Source organism: Tinamus guttatus, unplaced genomic scaffold (genome assembly GCF_059628265.1).
Source record: "Tinamus guttatus ecotype Peru unplaced genomic scaffold, ASM5962826v1 Tinamus_guttatus_pri_ptg000459l, whole genome shotgun sequence".
NCBI classification, from domain to species: Eukaryota; Metazoa; Chordata; class Aves; order Tinamiformes; family Tinamidae; genus Tinamus; species Tinamus guttatus.
In genome coordinates, this window is record NW_028288993.1 from 6,247,612 (window position 1) to 6,267,235 (window position 19,624).

The following is a 19,624-nucleotide window of genomic DNA, read 5'->3' on the forward strand; positions in this document are numbered from 1 at the left end:
TTAAAAAAACATTCTTAATTTCAGTATCATTCATACTGTCCGAACAAGTCATTCTTCCAGAAAGCTAAAGAATAAAATTAATGAATGCTCCAACAAACGTTACCTGCTAGATCTAGACTGGAGACATAGTCAGAGCTTCCCTTTCAAGAAAAATAGTTGAGTCTTTACTCCTCTCTGGACAGCTGGAATATAAAGAAGTTCCACTTCACAAATCACTGGCTACCACTTCTTAAGTATATTACAAACTAGACCATTAAGATATGTTGCTGGTAACTTTCCTTAAATTATTGCTGATGTGCTTTTGTGTAACAACTACTAAAATCTACTAGTGATTAAAAGCTGTGGGAAAAAAACACTAATTTTATTTTAGAGTTTTAAATCTTCAAACTAACATTTAAAGGAATACAAGAAATTTCTTTAGTTCCCCTTTACTAAAACACTCAGTATAGTGCTGTTTTTAGTATCTTCAGAACAAGCAAAGACTCAAAACTCCCTGTGTACATAAATATACACACACACACACACGTGTGTGTGTGTGTGTGTGTGTGTGTATATCCACATACGGGTGTATGTTGTTGTCAACAACTCTGTCTACAAATCGCTGGCTATAAACATAATTTCCGATTATGCAGATGGTTCCACATTCATATTCAGGGCTGGAAAGTTGTTGTCACCCTGGTTTTGTTTCAGACTTTTCAATTTGAGCACTTCCCCCTGCAAGTGGAGGAACATTTTGCTGCTTGCTATTTATTTCCTTTAATCAGATTGCTATTTACTGATGACGTGCTCCATCCAGAGGATCCAAGCAAAGAAATGCAGCTGAGGGCTAATGGATTCATTGTGATCATTACACTTGGTGATAGTAAAATACCACTAACCTCTAAGGAAAGGTTCAGCTCGCTGCTCTACTGGTAACAAGGGTTAATTAATTCATAGCTACTGGACAACTGCACTGACTGTCACTGACTTCTTGCAAATCACCAGTAATCTATATCTCGTATATGGCATAGAGACATATATTCAAATTCTTTAACATATATTTGTCCTCAATTGAGGAAAAATAAATAGCCAAATACAAACATCATGTCACTTCAGTAACATTGTAATTTTTTTCCCCTCCACTCTAACAAAGAAAATATAATTGAAGTCCCGAGAAGATGAAACATATTTTAGTGGGCAGGAGGCTCTGAAAAGTAACGCAGTTTTAAGAGCGCGTGGTTGACGCAAGCTGGGCTGTAGCGTCCAGGACTCCCCAGGTCTGGAGACAAGGCGGCTGCATGGCTGTATTTTCCTGGACTGCCCAGCACTGGACTATTTCTTCCTGGACTAGAATACACAGAGGCATTTGGAGGGCCAGCAGCAACGGTTTGGGACTTGAATCTTCCCCTCAGAGCTGGACTTGGCCAACTGAAAGAGAAAGTCATTTTCCATTTTTCAAAATTACAATAAGGAAAACAATAGATTTACTCGGTATCTCTTGTAGACGCAGAAATAAGCAAAGAGAAGTCAAACATGATCAGAGAGAGACTTGAGAAGAGAAAGTGACAGTCAACACAATATATTACGTGGAAACATGTTCCTTGGCTAAGATGTCATTTGCTCCAAAATGACCATTAAGAAAAGTGTGCTCGTAAAGCAGAGTTTGGACAATTTTAGACTTTTACCAACTGGAGAACACATGTGCTCTTGAAACATTTGTTTTCTGTTTGAATAGCCTGTATAGATATACAGAATCTATTTGGGATTGCACTATGGGATTTTGACCACAGCACCTTTCCATATTAGCATCAGCATAAAGGCTCTGGTGATTAATCACTGGAACAGCCTTGCAGTTAATACAGACAAGATTTTTGTGAGCAACAAGACCTAAAATTCTGTCCATTCAAGCTGATGTACTGAAAACATTGTTAATTCAACTCTTTTGACTGAATTGTAGAAATACCTTTGCCTGTCAGATGAAGAGTAGGACTCCACTGCATGTTTCCACTTGCAAATAACAGGGTACTTCTGTGGATCAATCTCTGCTGCTTCTATAGCTGCTAAGACATCACTATCCAGCTTTGATGGCTGCTCCCTAGAACATAAAGAGAACTAGATGAGAACTAGATGAGATCCGGGCAATTAGATGTTCCAATTCTAAATATATATATATTTTAGTTATAAGTAAACAAAATTCCAAAGCTTAATATCATACTTCATCTATGAACTATTTGCAGCAGGTCAGGTATAGGTAGCTGTCCATAATTACATGTAATCTCTTAGGAGAAAAAGAAAATGGGGAATACATGAAAATTTAAGCTGAGAACATCCCAAGAATGTACTAAATATCTTACAGACCTAAATCAGGCTCCTAATGAAGCCCAACAGACTGAAAAAAAAATAGCAAAGTTAACTGTTTGAGACTAATTTGAAACAAGAAGTTTGCATGTACAAACCAAGGGAAAAAATATATGTTAAAAAAGACGGCTCATACCCAAGGAGAAATAACTTCTTAGAATTCTCATTTGTGGGTGACGTCTTCAAAAGAAATTTCTGGGAAGAAGATTCTTGACATTTTCGTGCCTCATTAGTCTGAATTCCAGATTCCACAGATCTCTCCATTTCTGAAGGTATTTTTTCTGTCCTTAACTTGGTCTCTCCAGGTCTACCCGTAACACTTGGCTCAGCAGGGTTGGCCAGTGAAATTGCAAAGCAAGTCTTATCCAGCTGGTCCTTGGATGTTCTCACCTGACTTGTTCCTTCAGCCAGAATTCCCACATTCCCACTTTTTTCAGTGATTTTACTCGATTCTCCTGCTACCTCTTGCTCTCGGAATGACAGTCTTTCAAATTTTGGCATTAAATTGCAGACATGGGACACCAGGCATTCTTCTCCATCACGCAAATGCTTTCTGTCACTAATTATCCTTTCACTGGCCACAGGATTACAAAACCCATTTCTGCTGGAAGAAACTGCCTTTTCATAGTGCCTGGGGTGATCTGACGTTTCTATGATGTTGACTGCACGCTCCATTGACAAGATATCACACTCGGAGTCCCCAAGAGCATCTATGCTAGGTTCTTTAGATGCAAGAGGTTGGCTGTTATTACGTGCCGCATTCTGTCTGTTTTTGATTTCTTCTAAGCTCATGTCATCATCGTCCTCATCCAAAAATGCTCCAACAGAAATAGAATTGCAGCACTTCTTACTCTTGCCTGTGAACAATTTCAAGAAGAGCAACACATAAAAAATTGTTCTATTTCTACAGCCACTGTTATTAGCTAATTTGCCAATATTTATATTCTGTCTGTTTGAATAACAGATTAATAATAGCAGCCACAACAGGTGAGCACTATTTCCCTTGGGGACCAAATCTTTTTCCCCTCCCTCTCTCCCCAGGTACAACCTGTTGTTTGTAACATTTGCCTTTTTCTTACCAGAAGGATGTGGAGTTTTGTATCTGTTGCAGGTTTCATTTTCCCCTGTTTCTTGCTGAGCCTTTTCGCTCATTTCCTGATGACTCAGGTACTCTTCTAATTTTCGCAACCCCTCCTGGGAAGACAGATCAACAAAACAGCCCAGAAATTCCCAGTATTCAACCCACGGGAACCCCTGTTCATGAGCTAACTCCCTGCAATAAATAAAATAAAACGAATCATTTGTGAAGACATAAATATTAGTTTGACAATAACTTTTCTGAACACATTTTATCAGCTATTAACAGGACTATAAACGTGCAACTAGGCAACACAAATTCTCTAACAATCAGCAGTTTGCAAAAGCGATGTACATATCCTTAGCAAACATAGTATCAGCTACTTTTCCTGGAATCTCTTCCAGATTTTATCTACTATTCTTACATTTAGCACTCATAAGCACTGTCATACATTAACTGTATCTAGACATCTAGTAGAGATGAATCATTACTGACAGAGGTATAGCATGAATAATACTCCATTTAATTCTTTTACGTGGAAATGAGAGGAGGGGGAGAGGAGGTGAGGGATTATTCTAAGGGAAGAAATCTAATCATCTTGTAACAAACATTTTTCTATACATCGCTGGTACAAAGTATTTTAGCAGCTAAAACACATGGTAACACACACACACTCTTTTAAAAAGCAGAACATTTGTATTAGAATCTTTTGATTCTGCTGTCTTTTTAACAGTCTCTCATTTTACGGGAAAATTGGCTAAACATAATCGTAGATCTTCTGCCAAATCAGGCAAGTGAATGTTTGAGAAAACTTTCTGGATAGAGAATCAATAACCATTAAAATATCTTATCCTTTATTTCCAAAGCTGTTAGCCAGGTCTCAGCTTTTTAGCTAAAGTGTTTACATTCACACAATTATAGTGAAGATCCAGCACTACAGTATACTTCATAAAGTATTTATAACAGCAAGTTTTGCCCTACTTAAAGATCGTTCACTAGGCAATAATTGTGTGAACAGTACAAGTGTTTTGCTTTTTCTTTTAATTGCCCTACTGCTAATTTTTTAAACTGGTACTTTTTTTAGATACCTTCCAACTCTTTCAACACCTCTTTCCAGATCAGATTTCCTGACATTGTGAAAGAAGCCAGCTCTCTCTCGAGGTGGAGTCTTCCAAAGCCTGCGGAATTCTTCAGCCTTTAAAAGATAAAAGAATTGAGCAAAAAGAAAAAAACCAATACCCTTTTCCCCACTACAATATGAAATTAAATTCGCACTGTCTCAAATTCTCTGCCTATATGTCTAGAAGATATTTAGCTGCTCTCTGCCTCTATGTAAACAACTCAAGCTCTCCCACAGGTATTGCTCAACGCTAGTTTTGAAGAGTCTCATTTTGGACATGAAGTTTCCCTCCCAGTAAACTTGCTGGTTTATTACTGCACGTTGATGTCACAACTGCACATCAGAGTTACTACCAAAATGTATAATCACCTTCACGTAATCTCATTAGATAGCAAGTCAGACCGGTTTTAATTTATGTGCAGCAGAAAACAGGTATGTTTTACAACCTTACAATTTTACCGAATGACAAATGCTCTCCTGCTAACTGCTTTCTCAGATGAAAAGCTGATAATTTTATATGTATATTGTTAATTCCATAGACTTGTTCCAATTATTACAATATATTCTTTTCATTTATTCTGAAGTATGATTTAGAATGCCTAAAGAATGGATTCTTGTAAACTCACCAACTTTATGCCTTTCCATGACAAAAATCAATGATAAAAGAACTACATTCAAACATTAAAATTTAAAATGCTGTCAGCAACCAAGGCAATGCATTATTTATACCCTAGATAAAAGTTGTTCAGAGTATATAATACACTTACAGTTCTGTCAGGTATGCAGAAAATTGACCAAACAGTATATTTAGAAGAAAAAAAATATTAAGCATTTTAATACAGTTCAGCACTGTAGGAGTTCAAGCATCACATGATAGAAAGTATTGTCATCTTTACTTAATATTTCTAAAATTGTTGTATTTCCAGGATGTTCCGATTAAACAAATGAGACAAAGAAATGCCTATAAATTTATATTTAATTGATCTCTAAATACTCCTCCTGAACATTTTCTTTTTTTTCTACTATGCAATCACTTCTCTTTCAAAACTATCCAGTGCCTATTATTTACCCATCAGCTTTTCCATTTCAGAACATTTACTTGTGTTTCAACAAGAAGAGGTAATAAACTACTTCAAACATCTCATTTTCATTTCTAGAAACAGGATAAGTTAATCATTTTTTTAACCAATTTATACCTACACCTGTTAGTTTGGATTCAGATAAGAAAGTTAGAGCAATTATTCGTAAAGACAATACTAGACTCGTCAACAATGCCCTGTGACCAAAATGAATTTCCAATAGAAAAAAAAAAAAAGAGAGAGAGCTTTATTTTTGGAACCTTTCCACTTTTCCCTATCTATTTCGGTTAATTCTATGTTTTCGGCAATAAAAGGGTTTCAAAATTATCTGTGTTTTCCTACTATATGGAAGAAAATCTCTCCAGTCCAAGAACAGAAGAGACAACACTGGAAAATGTAACTATTGTCTATTAAAGTAACAAGTTCCACAAGACACTGAATGATGGGTAGATGTTCTAATGTTTGTCATTAAAAAAAAAAAAAAAAAAAAAACGAAAAAAAGGCATTAGAGTCAGAAGACCTTTGCACTATACTCTTACCTTGGAGGGGCTCATAGGGCCTGCAAAAGCTCTTATTGACAGCACTGGATCTTTGGGGCTGCCATGGTACATGGGTAAAGATGTTTGGGGGCTACCGTCCGTCTGATCGGGCGACCATGGTGCACCAATTACAGGAGCTGAGGAATTGTCATCGGCTCTCAAGAGCGGTACATAGTATCGACCTGAGATTAAATAGAAAAAAAGCTTTCTTAAAAAGATTTTGTTTCACTAACCTGTTGCCTCTTCCTTGGATGTAAACATCCAGAGATCTGTATATTTAAACATCCACTTTATTTCATTAGTAAAATTACTTCTAATTCAAACTCACTGTTTCAATACATTCTAACTGCTTATAAATTTATATGCTAACAGCTCCCAAATTGTACCTTTGTTCCAGTTCCCTTTCTCTCAAACACAAAAATACCTTGATTGGTGTGTATATTCCTTTCCTAAGGATCACCAACAAATTAAAAAAAATCCTTTCACGAATGCCTAAATCCACATGGGATAAACAGTGAAAACCTCTACGTAAAACAAACTAGAAGATTCCCTAACATGACAAATAAATCTCTAGTACTGTAAAAGTCTTTTATTTGCCTTTAAATTAATCTTTTGTCTTCACACTCACTAAATAAAATGAGAACTATGCCCACTTTACAGAGCTGACGGGATAAACTTCTGATCTATATGAATATTGTCCATAAAACTTAAAAGACACAGAAGGCTTTCTGATGCTTTTCAGTTTTAGTGTTTCTCTTTGGTTCTTAGCACATTGTACAGCAATATCACTTACAAAAAGGAATGCTGCAGAAAGCAAACACAACAGAGGAGAGCGGAGAGCCAAATTATTATGTGCTCGAGATAGTACAAATCGCTCAGTACAGACCTTGCAAATACTCTCTTATCTTTTCTTTCAGTTCTGCAGATTTATTCTTGCTTCTTTCACAAACCACCTATTAAAGTAATTTTAATTGTTTGTTAGTGAAGCATAAGACATCAATCTCAAATGAATCAATTAAACTGTGTTCATTTGTAATATTCATATTATTGGCCTCTACCCACCTAATGCTGTATTTTAATTCATAGTAAAACATACTGCTAAAATACATCCACATCCATAAAACAGACTGTAAGAAAAGGCAGCAAACCAGAACATTTAGAACTGTCTCACAGATACAATCAATACTAAATATTTTGAGTGCTAACAGGGATTTACACTCTAATAATGACATTACTATTTTACTACAAAGCCTTCTATTTAGAGTATTGATTGTTTGGACCTGAAATAACTGCCTAGATGTGATATTTTTATTCTCAGCATGGACACGGGGAGACTTACCTGTGCCGGAGTTTGATCATACTTATTTCTTGGATTTTTTACAATAGTTGGATGTGAGGTAAGCACATTAACAACATCCAAATTCCCAAACTTGCAGGCAAAATGCAATGGAGTATCAAATCCCTGCAATGGGGAAAAGGCAAATTCACATGTATACAGAAAAATGATAAAAGTCAATCCCACATGTTTTGAGACTATAGAAAAAAATAAATTTTATGACTAACTAAAAGTACTCTTGGTAAGTCTTTCTCTACTATAGAATAATGATTACTAATAAAACGCAAACACATTTTGAACCCTCTTCCTCTCTCTCTATTCCCCTTATACTCCCTTAACACCCTCCAGTTGTTTCCACAATAAAAAGAAATAGGGAAACATTCAAATCTTACTATTTTATCCGGTGTATTAAGGTAAAGGTCAACAATATATCGGATGCGCTTCTTCAACATTGTATCATTGTCATCTGGATACATGAGCCGCATAAACTCGGGATTCTCCAAAGTGTCTAGTAATAACTGGCAGATAGCAGGTTGATTCTCCTTGGCAGCAACATGCATGACGTTGTACCTACACCCCTCCTGAAAAAAAAGACAAATTTTGGAATGAAATGAAATCTGAACAGCTTGCTTACCCCCATATGCTTAACTGATTTAAGTGTGAAGCTGTAATGGTTCCCAGACTCAGTTATATATTTAGGTCTTTGTTTCTTAATATTTTCTTACAAACCGATTCTTACAGGAAATGTTATCGTAATACACACATGTCCTATCAAAGAACAAGTGAAAATAAAGTATTAAGCATGGCAACACTTGTTTTTTTTTTTTTTTAATGATCTTCAGGTCTATGCGAGGGAAGCAGCAGTGTGTCACAATACAATAAATAAAAATTGTGTAGGTGAGGGAACAGCTGAGAAAAGTACTGCATATTCTGGACATTATTTTCAAATTTGATTGAATTTGATTGAGTACACAAGAAATGTTACGGTAAATTAAAAAAAGATCAACTTAAAGTCTTAACAAATCTCAAATTACACCAGATATATATTCTCACTTTGAACCAGTCCAAAAGAGGACTGGTTGTAAGAGCTATGGCCTCAGCTGCACACAGCAATTGCTCTACCCTGACTTTTCTGGAAGATGATTTTGCAGCAGTGGGGAAAAAGGGTTATTCTCTCTCTCTTGGAAATGTCTAGGATAGCTTTCTTACGTGAACAACTGTTGGATTGTCTCCAGATCCAATCAGATAGCGAGGGTTACTCCAGATAAGTTCTGAAAATGTTGCTATATCTCCTTTTTCAACAGCTTTCCGAAGTTTAGCAGTAAGATCTTGAGTACGTGGACTCTTGTAACTGTTGGCCCTTTCCTTATTAGCAGTTTCAGTCTCAGGGGAGCACAAGCCATCTATGAAAACACAGTTATCATGTTCCTAATACATTTTTTACAGTGATCACTACATTAATATATAGATCATCAAAATAAGCTTGTATTCTAAAACATTTTAGCAGCTTATCACTTAATATCAGTATAAGTAACATACAATAAACATCAGGAGTTAGTAATTGCAGGGAGAATATTACTTGTGCTGTCACCTCAGGCTTCAATATGGACTGATAAACTTTTTAATTATCAATCTGGTTACACACAAAACTATCATATACAGATGAACGCCCTCACCTCTGTTAAATGATCCCATCTTCACTGGAGATAGACATAAAGAGGACTTGCTCGGAGATGGAAAGTAATCGCAGATTCCTTTAGCAAATTTCTCAGCATCTTCTCTGTTTGAAAAAGCTTTGAATCGGGAGCCTTTAATCATCTTAACAGCTTGGAGAGCTTCCTTTTTATCTTCATAAACATGTACTCTCTCTGAAAGAAAGTACAAGCAAAACTAAATTATTTCAGTTACATCACACTTGTCCACAGAAACCGGTTACAGAATTCTCAAACTATCCTTCTAGCCTACCAAATGTGGCACAGTCATCAGCAATCCTTTAAAATCTTATTTTTAGAAAACTGAATAATTATATAAATTTTACCTAACATCAGGTTAGATGGAAAAGAAATTGATATCAGTGCTTTGCCATACATACTGCTCAATATATGAATAACTGTTTAAAAAACAAATCAACCAAGTGATTATTTCATACCTAGACTGAAAAAGGAATTTAGAGCTTATTCAGCCTGGATTACTTTCTGTGTTCTTTTGCACAGAAAGATAAACTATTATAGACAATCCACTGTCATTAAGGCTTTTCTATATAAAAAATGCTTCTTGTGAAAAAGAATACTTGCAACTGTCTCAGAATACACAATGTCTTACGTGCTACTGCTATGAGCGATTTAGTGGTTCTGTATCGCAGTGATTATCAATAAAATGCAAAGAATAATCCATGCCTCTAGATATCATTTGGCATTAAATGCAAAGTAATATAGAAAAAAAAAGGATCATGGTAATTTTAATAGCCTGAAGACATCTTCAATCATATTCTGTAAGCAAAAGCTTAGGTGGTGTCCACCTGCCTTCACTACTTCACCATTCTGGGATTCACAGTGCTATGTAACTAGATACTATGGAAAGCACTGCTGAGGAAGGATTTCTTCAAGCTATATCATATGAAAACACACATTGGATTTGAGCGCCTCAGAAATACGCAGATGTTATTTACCATTTCTTGCCAATATGTCATCATAGACTGGACAAACACCATAGTATAGTGGGGGATCTCTGGAAGGGGTCTGAGCACTGATTTGTGAATCAACGTGCGCTGCTCCACAAACTGAAGCTGAACCGTTCCTGTGAATCACAGCATCTTCTTCTGGAGGGTTCAGACCTACACAGTACCCGAAGTCTACCTCCTCAGCAGCATTTCCATGATGGTTGTGATTCATTGCTGAGGTTTTCAAAGCCTTTCGTGTCTCTGTCTGGCTGCTATCAGAAGGGATGTTTCCAGCAGCCTCCTCTGAAAGACTAGATCCTTTCTCCTCCAATGCTCCTTGCTGTTCCAACAAAGCTCGAGCCAATTTTTTTTCAAAAATAGACCTAGTGGTTGAGGTAACGGGTCCACACTTCAGTCCCGTTTTTACAATTTCTTCTCTAAGCTCATCAGCGGTGAGTTGCTTCAAGCGGGATAATATCAAATCCATTGTGATTTCACCTACGAAAGAAGGGGGAAAGAAGTGAGCTAAAACTGCAAAGGAGGACACTTTTTTTCCCTACTATTTAAATGCCGTATCAAAAGTAAGAAAAGGCATGCTGTAAGAATTATTCTGAATCTGAAGAGATTCACGCAAATGCACAGAAGACAAAATATTTCCAGTTAGCACATTAAAACATTTTAAAGCTATCAGAGTACATTTCCTCTTCTCTCCTCACTACTTGAGAGAATACTTGAAGTTTACATTTTTCTTCTTAAATTTCATTAAGACTTATGAAGTGAATAACAATTCAGAACATTTATGTGTGAAAATTCACGATAGGCTGAGACGAGATTTGATTCCTGTCAAGAAGGGAGCAGACTATGTAACGGCATGCAAACATGATGGATAAAAAGCCTCAGAAATACGCTCTTGTTAGGCAGTCCCTAAGCTAAAGGCACAGCAGTGTTTCTAACATTTCAATAACAATTTCTAGCTGAGAAAATGTATGATGCAAGGGTACGATGCAGCAACCAGGCGAGTCTATCTCTGGCAACGATTCAAGGCTGGAGCTATTTGCACAACAGGCCGTTTCCCAGTCCTTGTTTCGTGGGCAAACAGCCAAATGACAAGAACAGCTGAACTTTTCAGATTCCCCTCTTCCCAGCAACGAGGAGTGGGAAGAATTCATTTATTTATTTATTTCCAAATGAAAACCGCCTCTCTAGTACACTACAAGTCCCTTTCTCACTTTCTTCCATATAATCCACACACTTCCGTATGGCCAACCAACAGGTACGGAAAACAACACGCTGCCAACACAATTTCCTTGTGAAAAATCTATGAATCTGAAAAACAACTATACTTAAAATAGAGGATATAGGGAGCTCAATAACATGAGGTGCTTTAGGATTATTTCAGCAGACACTGCATACAGCCATAAGGGCTATGACTCCTTCCTGCTGTACACTATCCAGAAACCACGACTTTATGACAGAAATGATTATGCTGTCCCGCTCCTTCAGCTTGATTTCACTCCCTCCTTAAGTTACAGGTACTCTTCTGAATTGGCCTTTCCTGTACCATCTAGCTTTATTTTCATTTTCACTGGTTTGGATTGGAGTTTATGGCATTTTAATACCTATTTGGACAAGTCACTGCTCCATAAAAAAAATAAAGAAGTTAAAATGTCATTTGAAAGACTGTATCTCAGCACTAAAGCAAAGATCAGGAACCTAGTTAGGACTATTCCCTGCTCTTATTTCATGCAAAGGATTTTGTTTTCTTTTCCTCCTCTTACACTACACTACTTTCTATTGTTCAATCATTCAGTTTTCAAAACACTTTGAAAACCAGCGGGGTTTTCAGATTTCAGCCTGAACACTCAATGGCAGTTTTTCCACATGAAGTCACTTCTATTTTCTAAAATCAGGCTGTTTTTCAGAATTGCATCACTATAAAATCTTACTACATTACAAAAAAAGAAATCTCTGACATATGACTTACTAAGATCTGCAATCTTAAAATAAATCTTAAACTATCAGCTGTGCACATGACAGTGGGAAAAAAACCTATTTTTATTTCTAAGTTCCCCTATTCTATGAAGGTCTTCATAGCCTTTAACATGATGTGCTTTGACATTTATCTGGCAAACTCATACGAGGCTTAAGCTGTGAAGGGCTGTACCCTAATACAGCAGAGCCACAATATTCTAAATACTGGATCCTACTAGGATCATTTATTTTGTCAAAGCACAGAAGCTCTGAAGTAATTCTAAAATTACACCTTCATCATCGAATTGTAGCTCTAGTAGAAAAAAAAGGGAGTTTAATTATATGTGCATTGTCAATAGTAACATCACAAAATACAACTATGAAATATGCTTGACAATTGTGGCTTTTTGAATTACCCAAAGATTAAGTTGAGAAATGAAGAACTGTGCACTAAAAACAAAGTGGAAATTTTTGTAACTTTTTGCAAGTGAATAAAACCATGTAAAATTTTCACTGGCATCTATACATTTCACCGGCACTACTACATTTCTAATGCTAGACAAATCTTACAGAAAAAGTGTTAATTCCAAGCTTCAGAGATTTTTAAATACTATAACAACTGGGCAGGTCTTGCCTGTGAGCTTCAAATTTTCCCTGAGGTAATGGAATTCTGAGGTGGTTTTGTTTGCTTGTTTGTTTGCTGTTTTTGTAAATGCCCGATTTGAACACTGTGTGCTTTCAGAACATATTTCAGTCCCAGGATATTTCACAAATATTAACAGGATCCATAATGAAGCTATGGCAAACAGGAGCACTTCAGCTTCAGAAAACAATCTGAGGCAAAGCAACAGCTGATGATCTACATCCCCAAAGTACTCTAGGTCCCTTATGATTCCTTAACGTGCAGGGCAACCTCACTGCTAAGGTTATTGGACACAGTCACACAAAGACAGCAGATGTGCAAGGACAGAAGTGAAAGATCTTCTCACTTGATTTCAGTTGTTAATTCCTTAAAATGTTTTTGATAACATTTGATGCAATTATCTTTAATCAAATGATAAAAATGATGCCACGATTAAAGCCTGCCATTCAATTGTTTTTCTTTTTGGGACTGTATAATGTAACTGAAAAAAAAAGATGAAACAGCAGTCAGAAAGTTTATTACAGAAACAGTCCAAGAAAATACTTTAAAAGGGTAAACATAATATAACACCTTGAAGAATTAAATGAGGAAATATCCTTATTTTTTAGGCTTGGAAAGCAGTGCAATCATTGGGAATGCTGTCTAAAAGCAGACACATATACAACTCATGTATGTACAGTGTGCAGGCACATGCACAATCTTTGTAATGAAAAGAATATGCATTTCTTGTGTTTATTACCATTTCTCTACAATTAAATCGAAGAATGAAACAACAAAGCAGAATAACAGTAATTCCCTGAGATTTATGATCTACTATTAACACAAAGAGTTTTGTACAGTAAGCTTACCATGGAAAATAAAATGTCTATATGACTGCAGGCATAGTTTATTGCCCTATTCAATAAATTTCACATAATCCAGAACACAATCTTCACCAGAGTAGTTACCTTCTTTAATTTAGTGCGCAGGGTCTTGCACATTATCTTAGTGACTTTACAAATATGATTAACTACTGAACCCTTAACAACAGCTGCATATTTGAGGTTTTTCCCAAATGAAACAAAATTTGGGAGAATGCATACAAAATGTATTTCCCTGTGTCTGTCTGCATCAGTATGAAACAGCAAAAGAGTTTCAAAAGAACCTACGACTAGTAGCACCATGACAGAATAACTGATCAACATTTAAGGATAGTACTAGTATTGTATCCCATTCTTCATTACATCTTCCTATTAATATAGATTTTAAAATACAACAAAAAAATACTTTCAAAGGGACAGTGACGGGGTAAGAATTAAATGCAAGACATATCCTGCCTTTGGCTACATGTCAATCGGAAGGGAAGTTGCTGGGAAAGCACATGGCAGAATAATTGCGGCTATGCCTTGGGAAGCGAAGGGGAATAGGTTATTTTAGACATTTCTGCCTGCCTGGCCTGTTGCCAAATTAAGAGAGTTACGAACACGCTGATACGCGGCAGAAATAGCCCAAACGTGCCTGAAAAAAAAAAGCCAGGATTGAAAAACAATAAAACATGAAAGAAAGAGAAGGCAGGAAAGGAAGACTTTGGGGAAGGAACAAGGAGGGCACCCTGTGGAGCGGGGAAGGCTCGCGTGGGAGCGGCGCCAGGGCGCGCAGGGCCGCGCTCAAGGGCGGAGCCGCCGGCCCCGACGCGCGCGGGAGGCCCCGCGGCCGCCGAACCGGGTCGGGTCGGCTCGGGTCGGGCCGGGTCGAACCGGGCCGGGCCTCCCGCAGCCCCCCCGCGCCCCGCGTCTCTCACCTGGGCGGCTCCCGCTGCAGCGGCGGCTCCCGGGCGAGGGCGGCGCCGGCGCCCCGCGGCCGCCCGGCCTCCACGCCAGCAGCCGCAGCAACCAGCCCACGGCGCCGATGACCGCGAAGGCGGCCACGAGCTCCCAGACCGGCCAGCGGCCGCCGCCGCCTCCCCACAGGGAGCTCCAGCCCGCGGCGGCCCCGGCCCAGCGCTCCATGCCCGGCGCCCGCCCGCCCCGCGCCGCCGCCGCTCCCCGCCCGGCCGCCCTGCGGGGACGGTACCTCAGCGGCCTCCCGGCTTCCGTCGCCTCCGCAGCCCCGCCCCGCCCGCCCGCCCGACAGAAATGGCACCCGGTTGCCCAGCAACCGGGCCCCCCCCGGGCCCCCCGCCGACGTAGCCGAGCCGCCGCCCGGCTCCAACGGCCGCGGCGCAGGGGCTGCCGGGAGGGCGGCCATCTTGGGGCGGGCCCCTAGCCTCAGCGCGGCGCGGGGCGGGGGATAAAAGGCGGATGGAAAGGGAGCGAAACGGTGTTAGGGGGCTGTGATGGTCCTGTCCGGGTGCCTGCAACATGCCGGGGTACGAGCAAAGCCCCCTCGTCCTTTAAATGAGCCTTTAAGAAGGTGACAAGTGCTAATGGTTTCTATAGTTTCTAGACTGTTGAAAACAAAAAAGAGATGCCATCCTTCTTCTCTTCATCATTGTGCTTAATTAAAATCAGGACGACCTTATTGAACACTTTAGTCTTCTGTTCATTACTGGAGGCTGGTGCTGGGTTCATCAAACACAGAAAAATAATAATAAGGGAAAGTAAAATCATTATCCTAAATTCTCTAAAGAAAGCAAAGCAAAGCAACACCTAGACTACTATTTTTTTTTGAATTAAAGTGAGTATACAGCATGTTCAGAATCCTAAAAATAAAAAATTCCCCTGCCCCCCCAAATTAGACCACTTCCTCTTTCAGAATAAGAACTAAAAACATGTGGAGCCCTTTAACAAAAATAGTTTATTGCACAAACTTTCAAAGGAATTTCTATGCACATTTTTTTATAATCAACATGCCTTGTATGATCATAATCATTAATTGTACATAGTATAACTCCTCCATCCCCTGGATTATCCACTCAAGAACATGAAATAATTAACTTTCATCTTTACAAATACAGCCTAAGCAGACATTAAATTGCTTAATGTCACGTGTAAAACATTAACAATTTCTTTTACAAGATTCAGTACCTCCTTCCCTCCTCAGCAATCCGTTCATCCGTTATCAGAGATGAGGCTGCTCTGCTCCCTGGGACTGAAGCAACATGTTAGTGGGAGACAAGAGTGCTCGGATGACATTAGTAGTTACTTTGGACCATGACTGCCTCCCCATGAAAATATTTAAAGGCTTCTGGTCACAGCAAGTCACATGCAACTATTAACATTTCCCTGGCAAAGTTAATAAAACATACATCCATACATCAAAGGCTTGTGCATCACCAGTTGTGAATTTGTCAGCTTTGAGTTAAATTCATATTAATCATACTATCTGTCCTCAGTGTGTTGAATGTTGTCATAACTAAAGCACATATACTGCTGCATTTCACTGTCACATAGAAGAATAATCCATTAAAATATAAGCATCAGAGCTTTCTTTCTGAATATTACCTTATTCCTTATTAAGTGCAAAATTCTCATAGATTTCAGCTGGAATATTGCCTGAATACAGTGTGGAATGAAACTTTCATTGCATGAGCACATAAGGGGCTCAGTTGATCCCCTGACACAGTGCACAACCGTTTCCGAGAAATTTGGAAGACAACAGAATAAAACAAAGTAATATTCAGCATTACTGAGTCTCTGTAACCAGTATTTTTCCCCATTGTATTTAATGCAGCTGTTCACATGTCCTCAACAAAGCAGGAGTAGTTGAAAAAAATAATACCACAACCTTTATAAACTTTCATCACTTCAGAAACATTCCCACATTGCAGCAACATTTCCCCTTCATCAACAAGACTTGCTTAAGTAGGTAGCAATTACTGAAGAGGCAGACATGTAAAATACATTCCATTGCAGTGCTTGAAGAAGGAAAAAATAATATCTCTTACGGATTATTCCTCCAAGTTCTAAACACACACTAATCAGGCGGATCTTCCTCCAATATATTTGGCAGTGCTGTGACATGCCGAAGGGATACAGTTTTTATTCTTGTAAGTTGTTTAACTGCATAGACATCAAGAGGCCCAAGTTTTACCAAGAGAGCATGCTCAGCCTCAGGGTGGAACACAGAACCTTTTCATAAAACAGCAACTATTTCTCTTGATATTTAAAGAACATAGTTGATATTCTTCAAAAGGCCTTGCTTTTGTCACATGCTGAGTACTTCCTGAAGGTTTTCCAGTAACCTCAGTAACTTAATTGGCTTAGTATGTCACCACCTACCCTCGAGTCTTACTTATCCTCTATTCTTCCACTAAGTAAATAGCGTTCGTGTCTATAAAAAAAAAGACATGATGAATATAAAATGAAATTATCTGGTGTTCAATTACTGTCAGAGGGAAGCAGGTGGGACAACGCAGCAATTTAATTCAAAAACTCCACAACAAATCCCTCATCTTTCAAAATAAAATATGCCGCTAAGGCTACTTGGCTGTATAAGCTAAGATGTGCATATAAAAAGCTAGCAGAAACAAAAAAATGTAGCATTGCACTGAAAACAGGATGTATTATTGATACAAACAGAAGGAGAAACAAATACTCTGAAGAGCTATGAACATTTCTTACAATTCTGGCATCTTTGATTCCAGATAAAAGCTTTATCTGTACAAATGCTGCCAAACTTGAGAGAAAAAGTAATCGATTCTGAACTGTAGGCAAAGCATTTACCAAAACGAACAGCAACATTAACCCTGAAACGTTATTTTATTTAAAAAACATGAACTTGTTTTTTTGCAATTAATATATTATTTATTATGTAGTATTTAACTTTGTACTTTAGCAAAACTGCATTTTTTTCTTCTTAGAGCTCAATATTCAGGCAACTTCAAGAACATGACAGCAGCTAGATAATCAGTACCATTTACTCTAAAGTAGACTGCAGTAGTGTGCAGATGTTAACAGGTCTGAGATAGTCAGTAAAGCTTTAAGTCTTTTTTTCTTTAAATAAACCGTTCCATAAATCTCTATCTTGGACAATTAAACTCACAGTAACCCATTTGTTCCTTCACCAGCTTCAAAATCTTACCTTTTAGCATCACTTAAATTTGACCCCATAAAATAAGTTAAAAGTCTGGGAGCTGAGAGGCATGAAGTCACTTTAACTGCAAAGTGTTCAGCTGGTCAAGAGCTGAAATGGATTTTGAGAACTAAAACTCTAGATAAGAGTTAAGGGTTGGTTACGGGGGTTTTTTTTGCCTTATTGCTAAGCAAATTGCAATAATTCACCCTTACAGCTGAATATCCAAACTCATCCAAAACCAGCCTCCTCAAAGAAGTAACTGCCTCTTTAGAAAAATGCATAAATCAGGCATCTGAAAAGTAAAGACAAGAAAAATTGTCTGAATGTTGCCACAGCTAATTATGACAGAAATACTAGATGAAATGACCTAAAAAAAAATTTTTTTGAACCTCTTTTTAACCTGCTTGTTCTAACTAGGTGTTTTAAGCCAATATACACTGGATATAATTGACCTTCTTTCCACATGTTTTAAAGAAAAAAACATGATGCTACATGAGTTGCCACTGAATCTTCTGAACTATGTCATGTGTATTTTGAGTCATGCTCATGCACAGTACATAAAGCAGAACCTCCGTATTGATTTTAGAATGGGAAGGAGAGCATTGGTTTATCACTGCAGTATGAGCTGTATGAAACAGCAGGACCAAAGGCAAAAGAACAAAAAATGGGTTACCTTAATAATAATGTAGCCAAGGTGTCTCTGCAGAAGGTCTGCCGTAGTACCAACATTTCCATTCACAGCTGGCACCTCGTGTAACAGGAAATATGCCAAAAGTTGGGAAGTTAAGGGGGCTGTGGAGAATAAAGCTAATAAAAATAATAATTTCATAGGCATTAAAGTTTTGTCTTTGAAAGTAAATAATTACATTTCTAAAAGCTCTGGCTTTTGGGTTCCCTAAACTAGGTTCCCTAAGCCATATGTACAGCATTGTCAAAACCAAAAACAAAACAAACTTAAATGTAACATTAAAACAGTGACAGTAACAAAATAAACATGTCAGCCTTTACTTACAGAACATAAGCATATTTAAACAGATATTCAAAGTCAGAAAATTAAGTTCTTAATATATATATTACACACATAACTTTACCAAGCATGTCTACTTCAAAAGTTGAAATAAAAAGGTGCAAAAAGTGTTTTTATGTGCAGTGAAGCAAAGCACCCTACTGGCCTGCAACTGCAAGAGAAAAACTGTGACGCTTCAGAAAACATCTTGGGCACCTCTGCCAAAGACAGTTACTGGTCAGCATTGCTTGCCTTTGCAATCTGTTTCTTTTATTATACGACCAAAGGTAATTGTCATAATTAGAGATGGCTTGAAATCAAAACTTAAAAAAAATAATAATTAAAAATCTGAGACTTGAAATTCACAAGGGAAAGGGAAATGGGGACTGGGGATGCTTGAATAAGAATATCCAGTTCTTAACCACTGCTAATGGCTGAACCTTAAAAGGACTTATTTTTGCATACAATTCAAAGTAGTGAAAAACTATGGGGACGAACAAGCAAATACACCACCCTCCCACCCCCTGAAATTACTTAATTAATAGTGCCTTCTCACTGAGACTGAAGAAATGCAGTCTCAGGATCAGGTGCTCTTTGTGTCCTCATTTTAAACTGTCATCTGAATCTCTTACTATAATCACAAAATAAGTCAAGTTTACCAAATGTTGCCAACGTGTCAAAACGATTTCAAAACATCAAAACGTTTCAAACAAACCCTTGGAATAGCATGTTCTGCAGTTAGCGTTGTGCCAGTTTCTCAAAACCGTGCCCTTTGCTTCTAAAGGCAAAAGCAGAACTTTGAACACCAATTTAAAATGGAATAAATAAATAACTTTGATAAAGATTTCTTTACACACTTAA

The 19,624-nt window shown here is 38.0% G+C and overlaps 1 protein-coding gene across 1 annotated transcript; it reads right to left on the minus strand.

Moving 5' to 3' along the window:
* Positions 1 to 794: 794 nt before the first annotated feature.
* ANKLE2 (ankyrin repeat and LEM domain containing 2) lies at positions 795 to 14,765 on the minus strand. The gene is made up of 13 exons (XM_088532429.1): positions 14,543 to 14,765; positions 10,158 to 10,646; positions 9,166 to 9,357; positions 8,699 to 8,892; positions 7,882 to 8,070; positions 7,493 to 7,615; positions 7,040 to 7,106; positions 6,154 to 6,335; positions 4,504 to 4,610; positions 3,417 to 3,610; positions 2,474 to 3,194; positions 1,943 to 2,074; positions 795 to 1,407 (listed from the first exon to the last, which is right to left on the minus strand). The coding sequence occupies exons 1-13, from the start codon at positions 14,748 to 14,750 to the stop codon at positions 1,170 to 1,172; spliced, it is 3,036 nt and encodes a 1,011-aa protein (XP_088388555.1). The 5' UTR covers positions 14,751 to 14,765; the 3' UTR covers positions 795 to 1,169.
* Between the last annotated feature and the right edge of the window lie 4,859 nt (positions 14,766 to 19,624).

Bases quoted from the DNA above. Each gene is read 5' to 3' on its own strand.
- ANKLE2 (XM_088532429.1), bottom strand. From the start codon at position 14,750: ATGGAGCGCTGGGCCGGGGCCGCCGCGGGCTGGAGCTCCCTGTGGGGA. The intron at 9,358-10,157 runs GTAAATAACATC...ACTTTCTTTCAG, and splicing joins TGACATATTGGCAAGAAATG to AGAGAGTACATGTTTATGAA. The intron at 7,107-7,492 runs GTAAGTCTCCCC...TTACTTTAATAG, and splicing joins ATGATCAAACTCCGGCACAG to GTGGTTTGTGAAAGAAGCAA.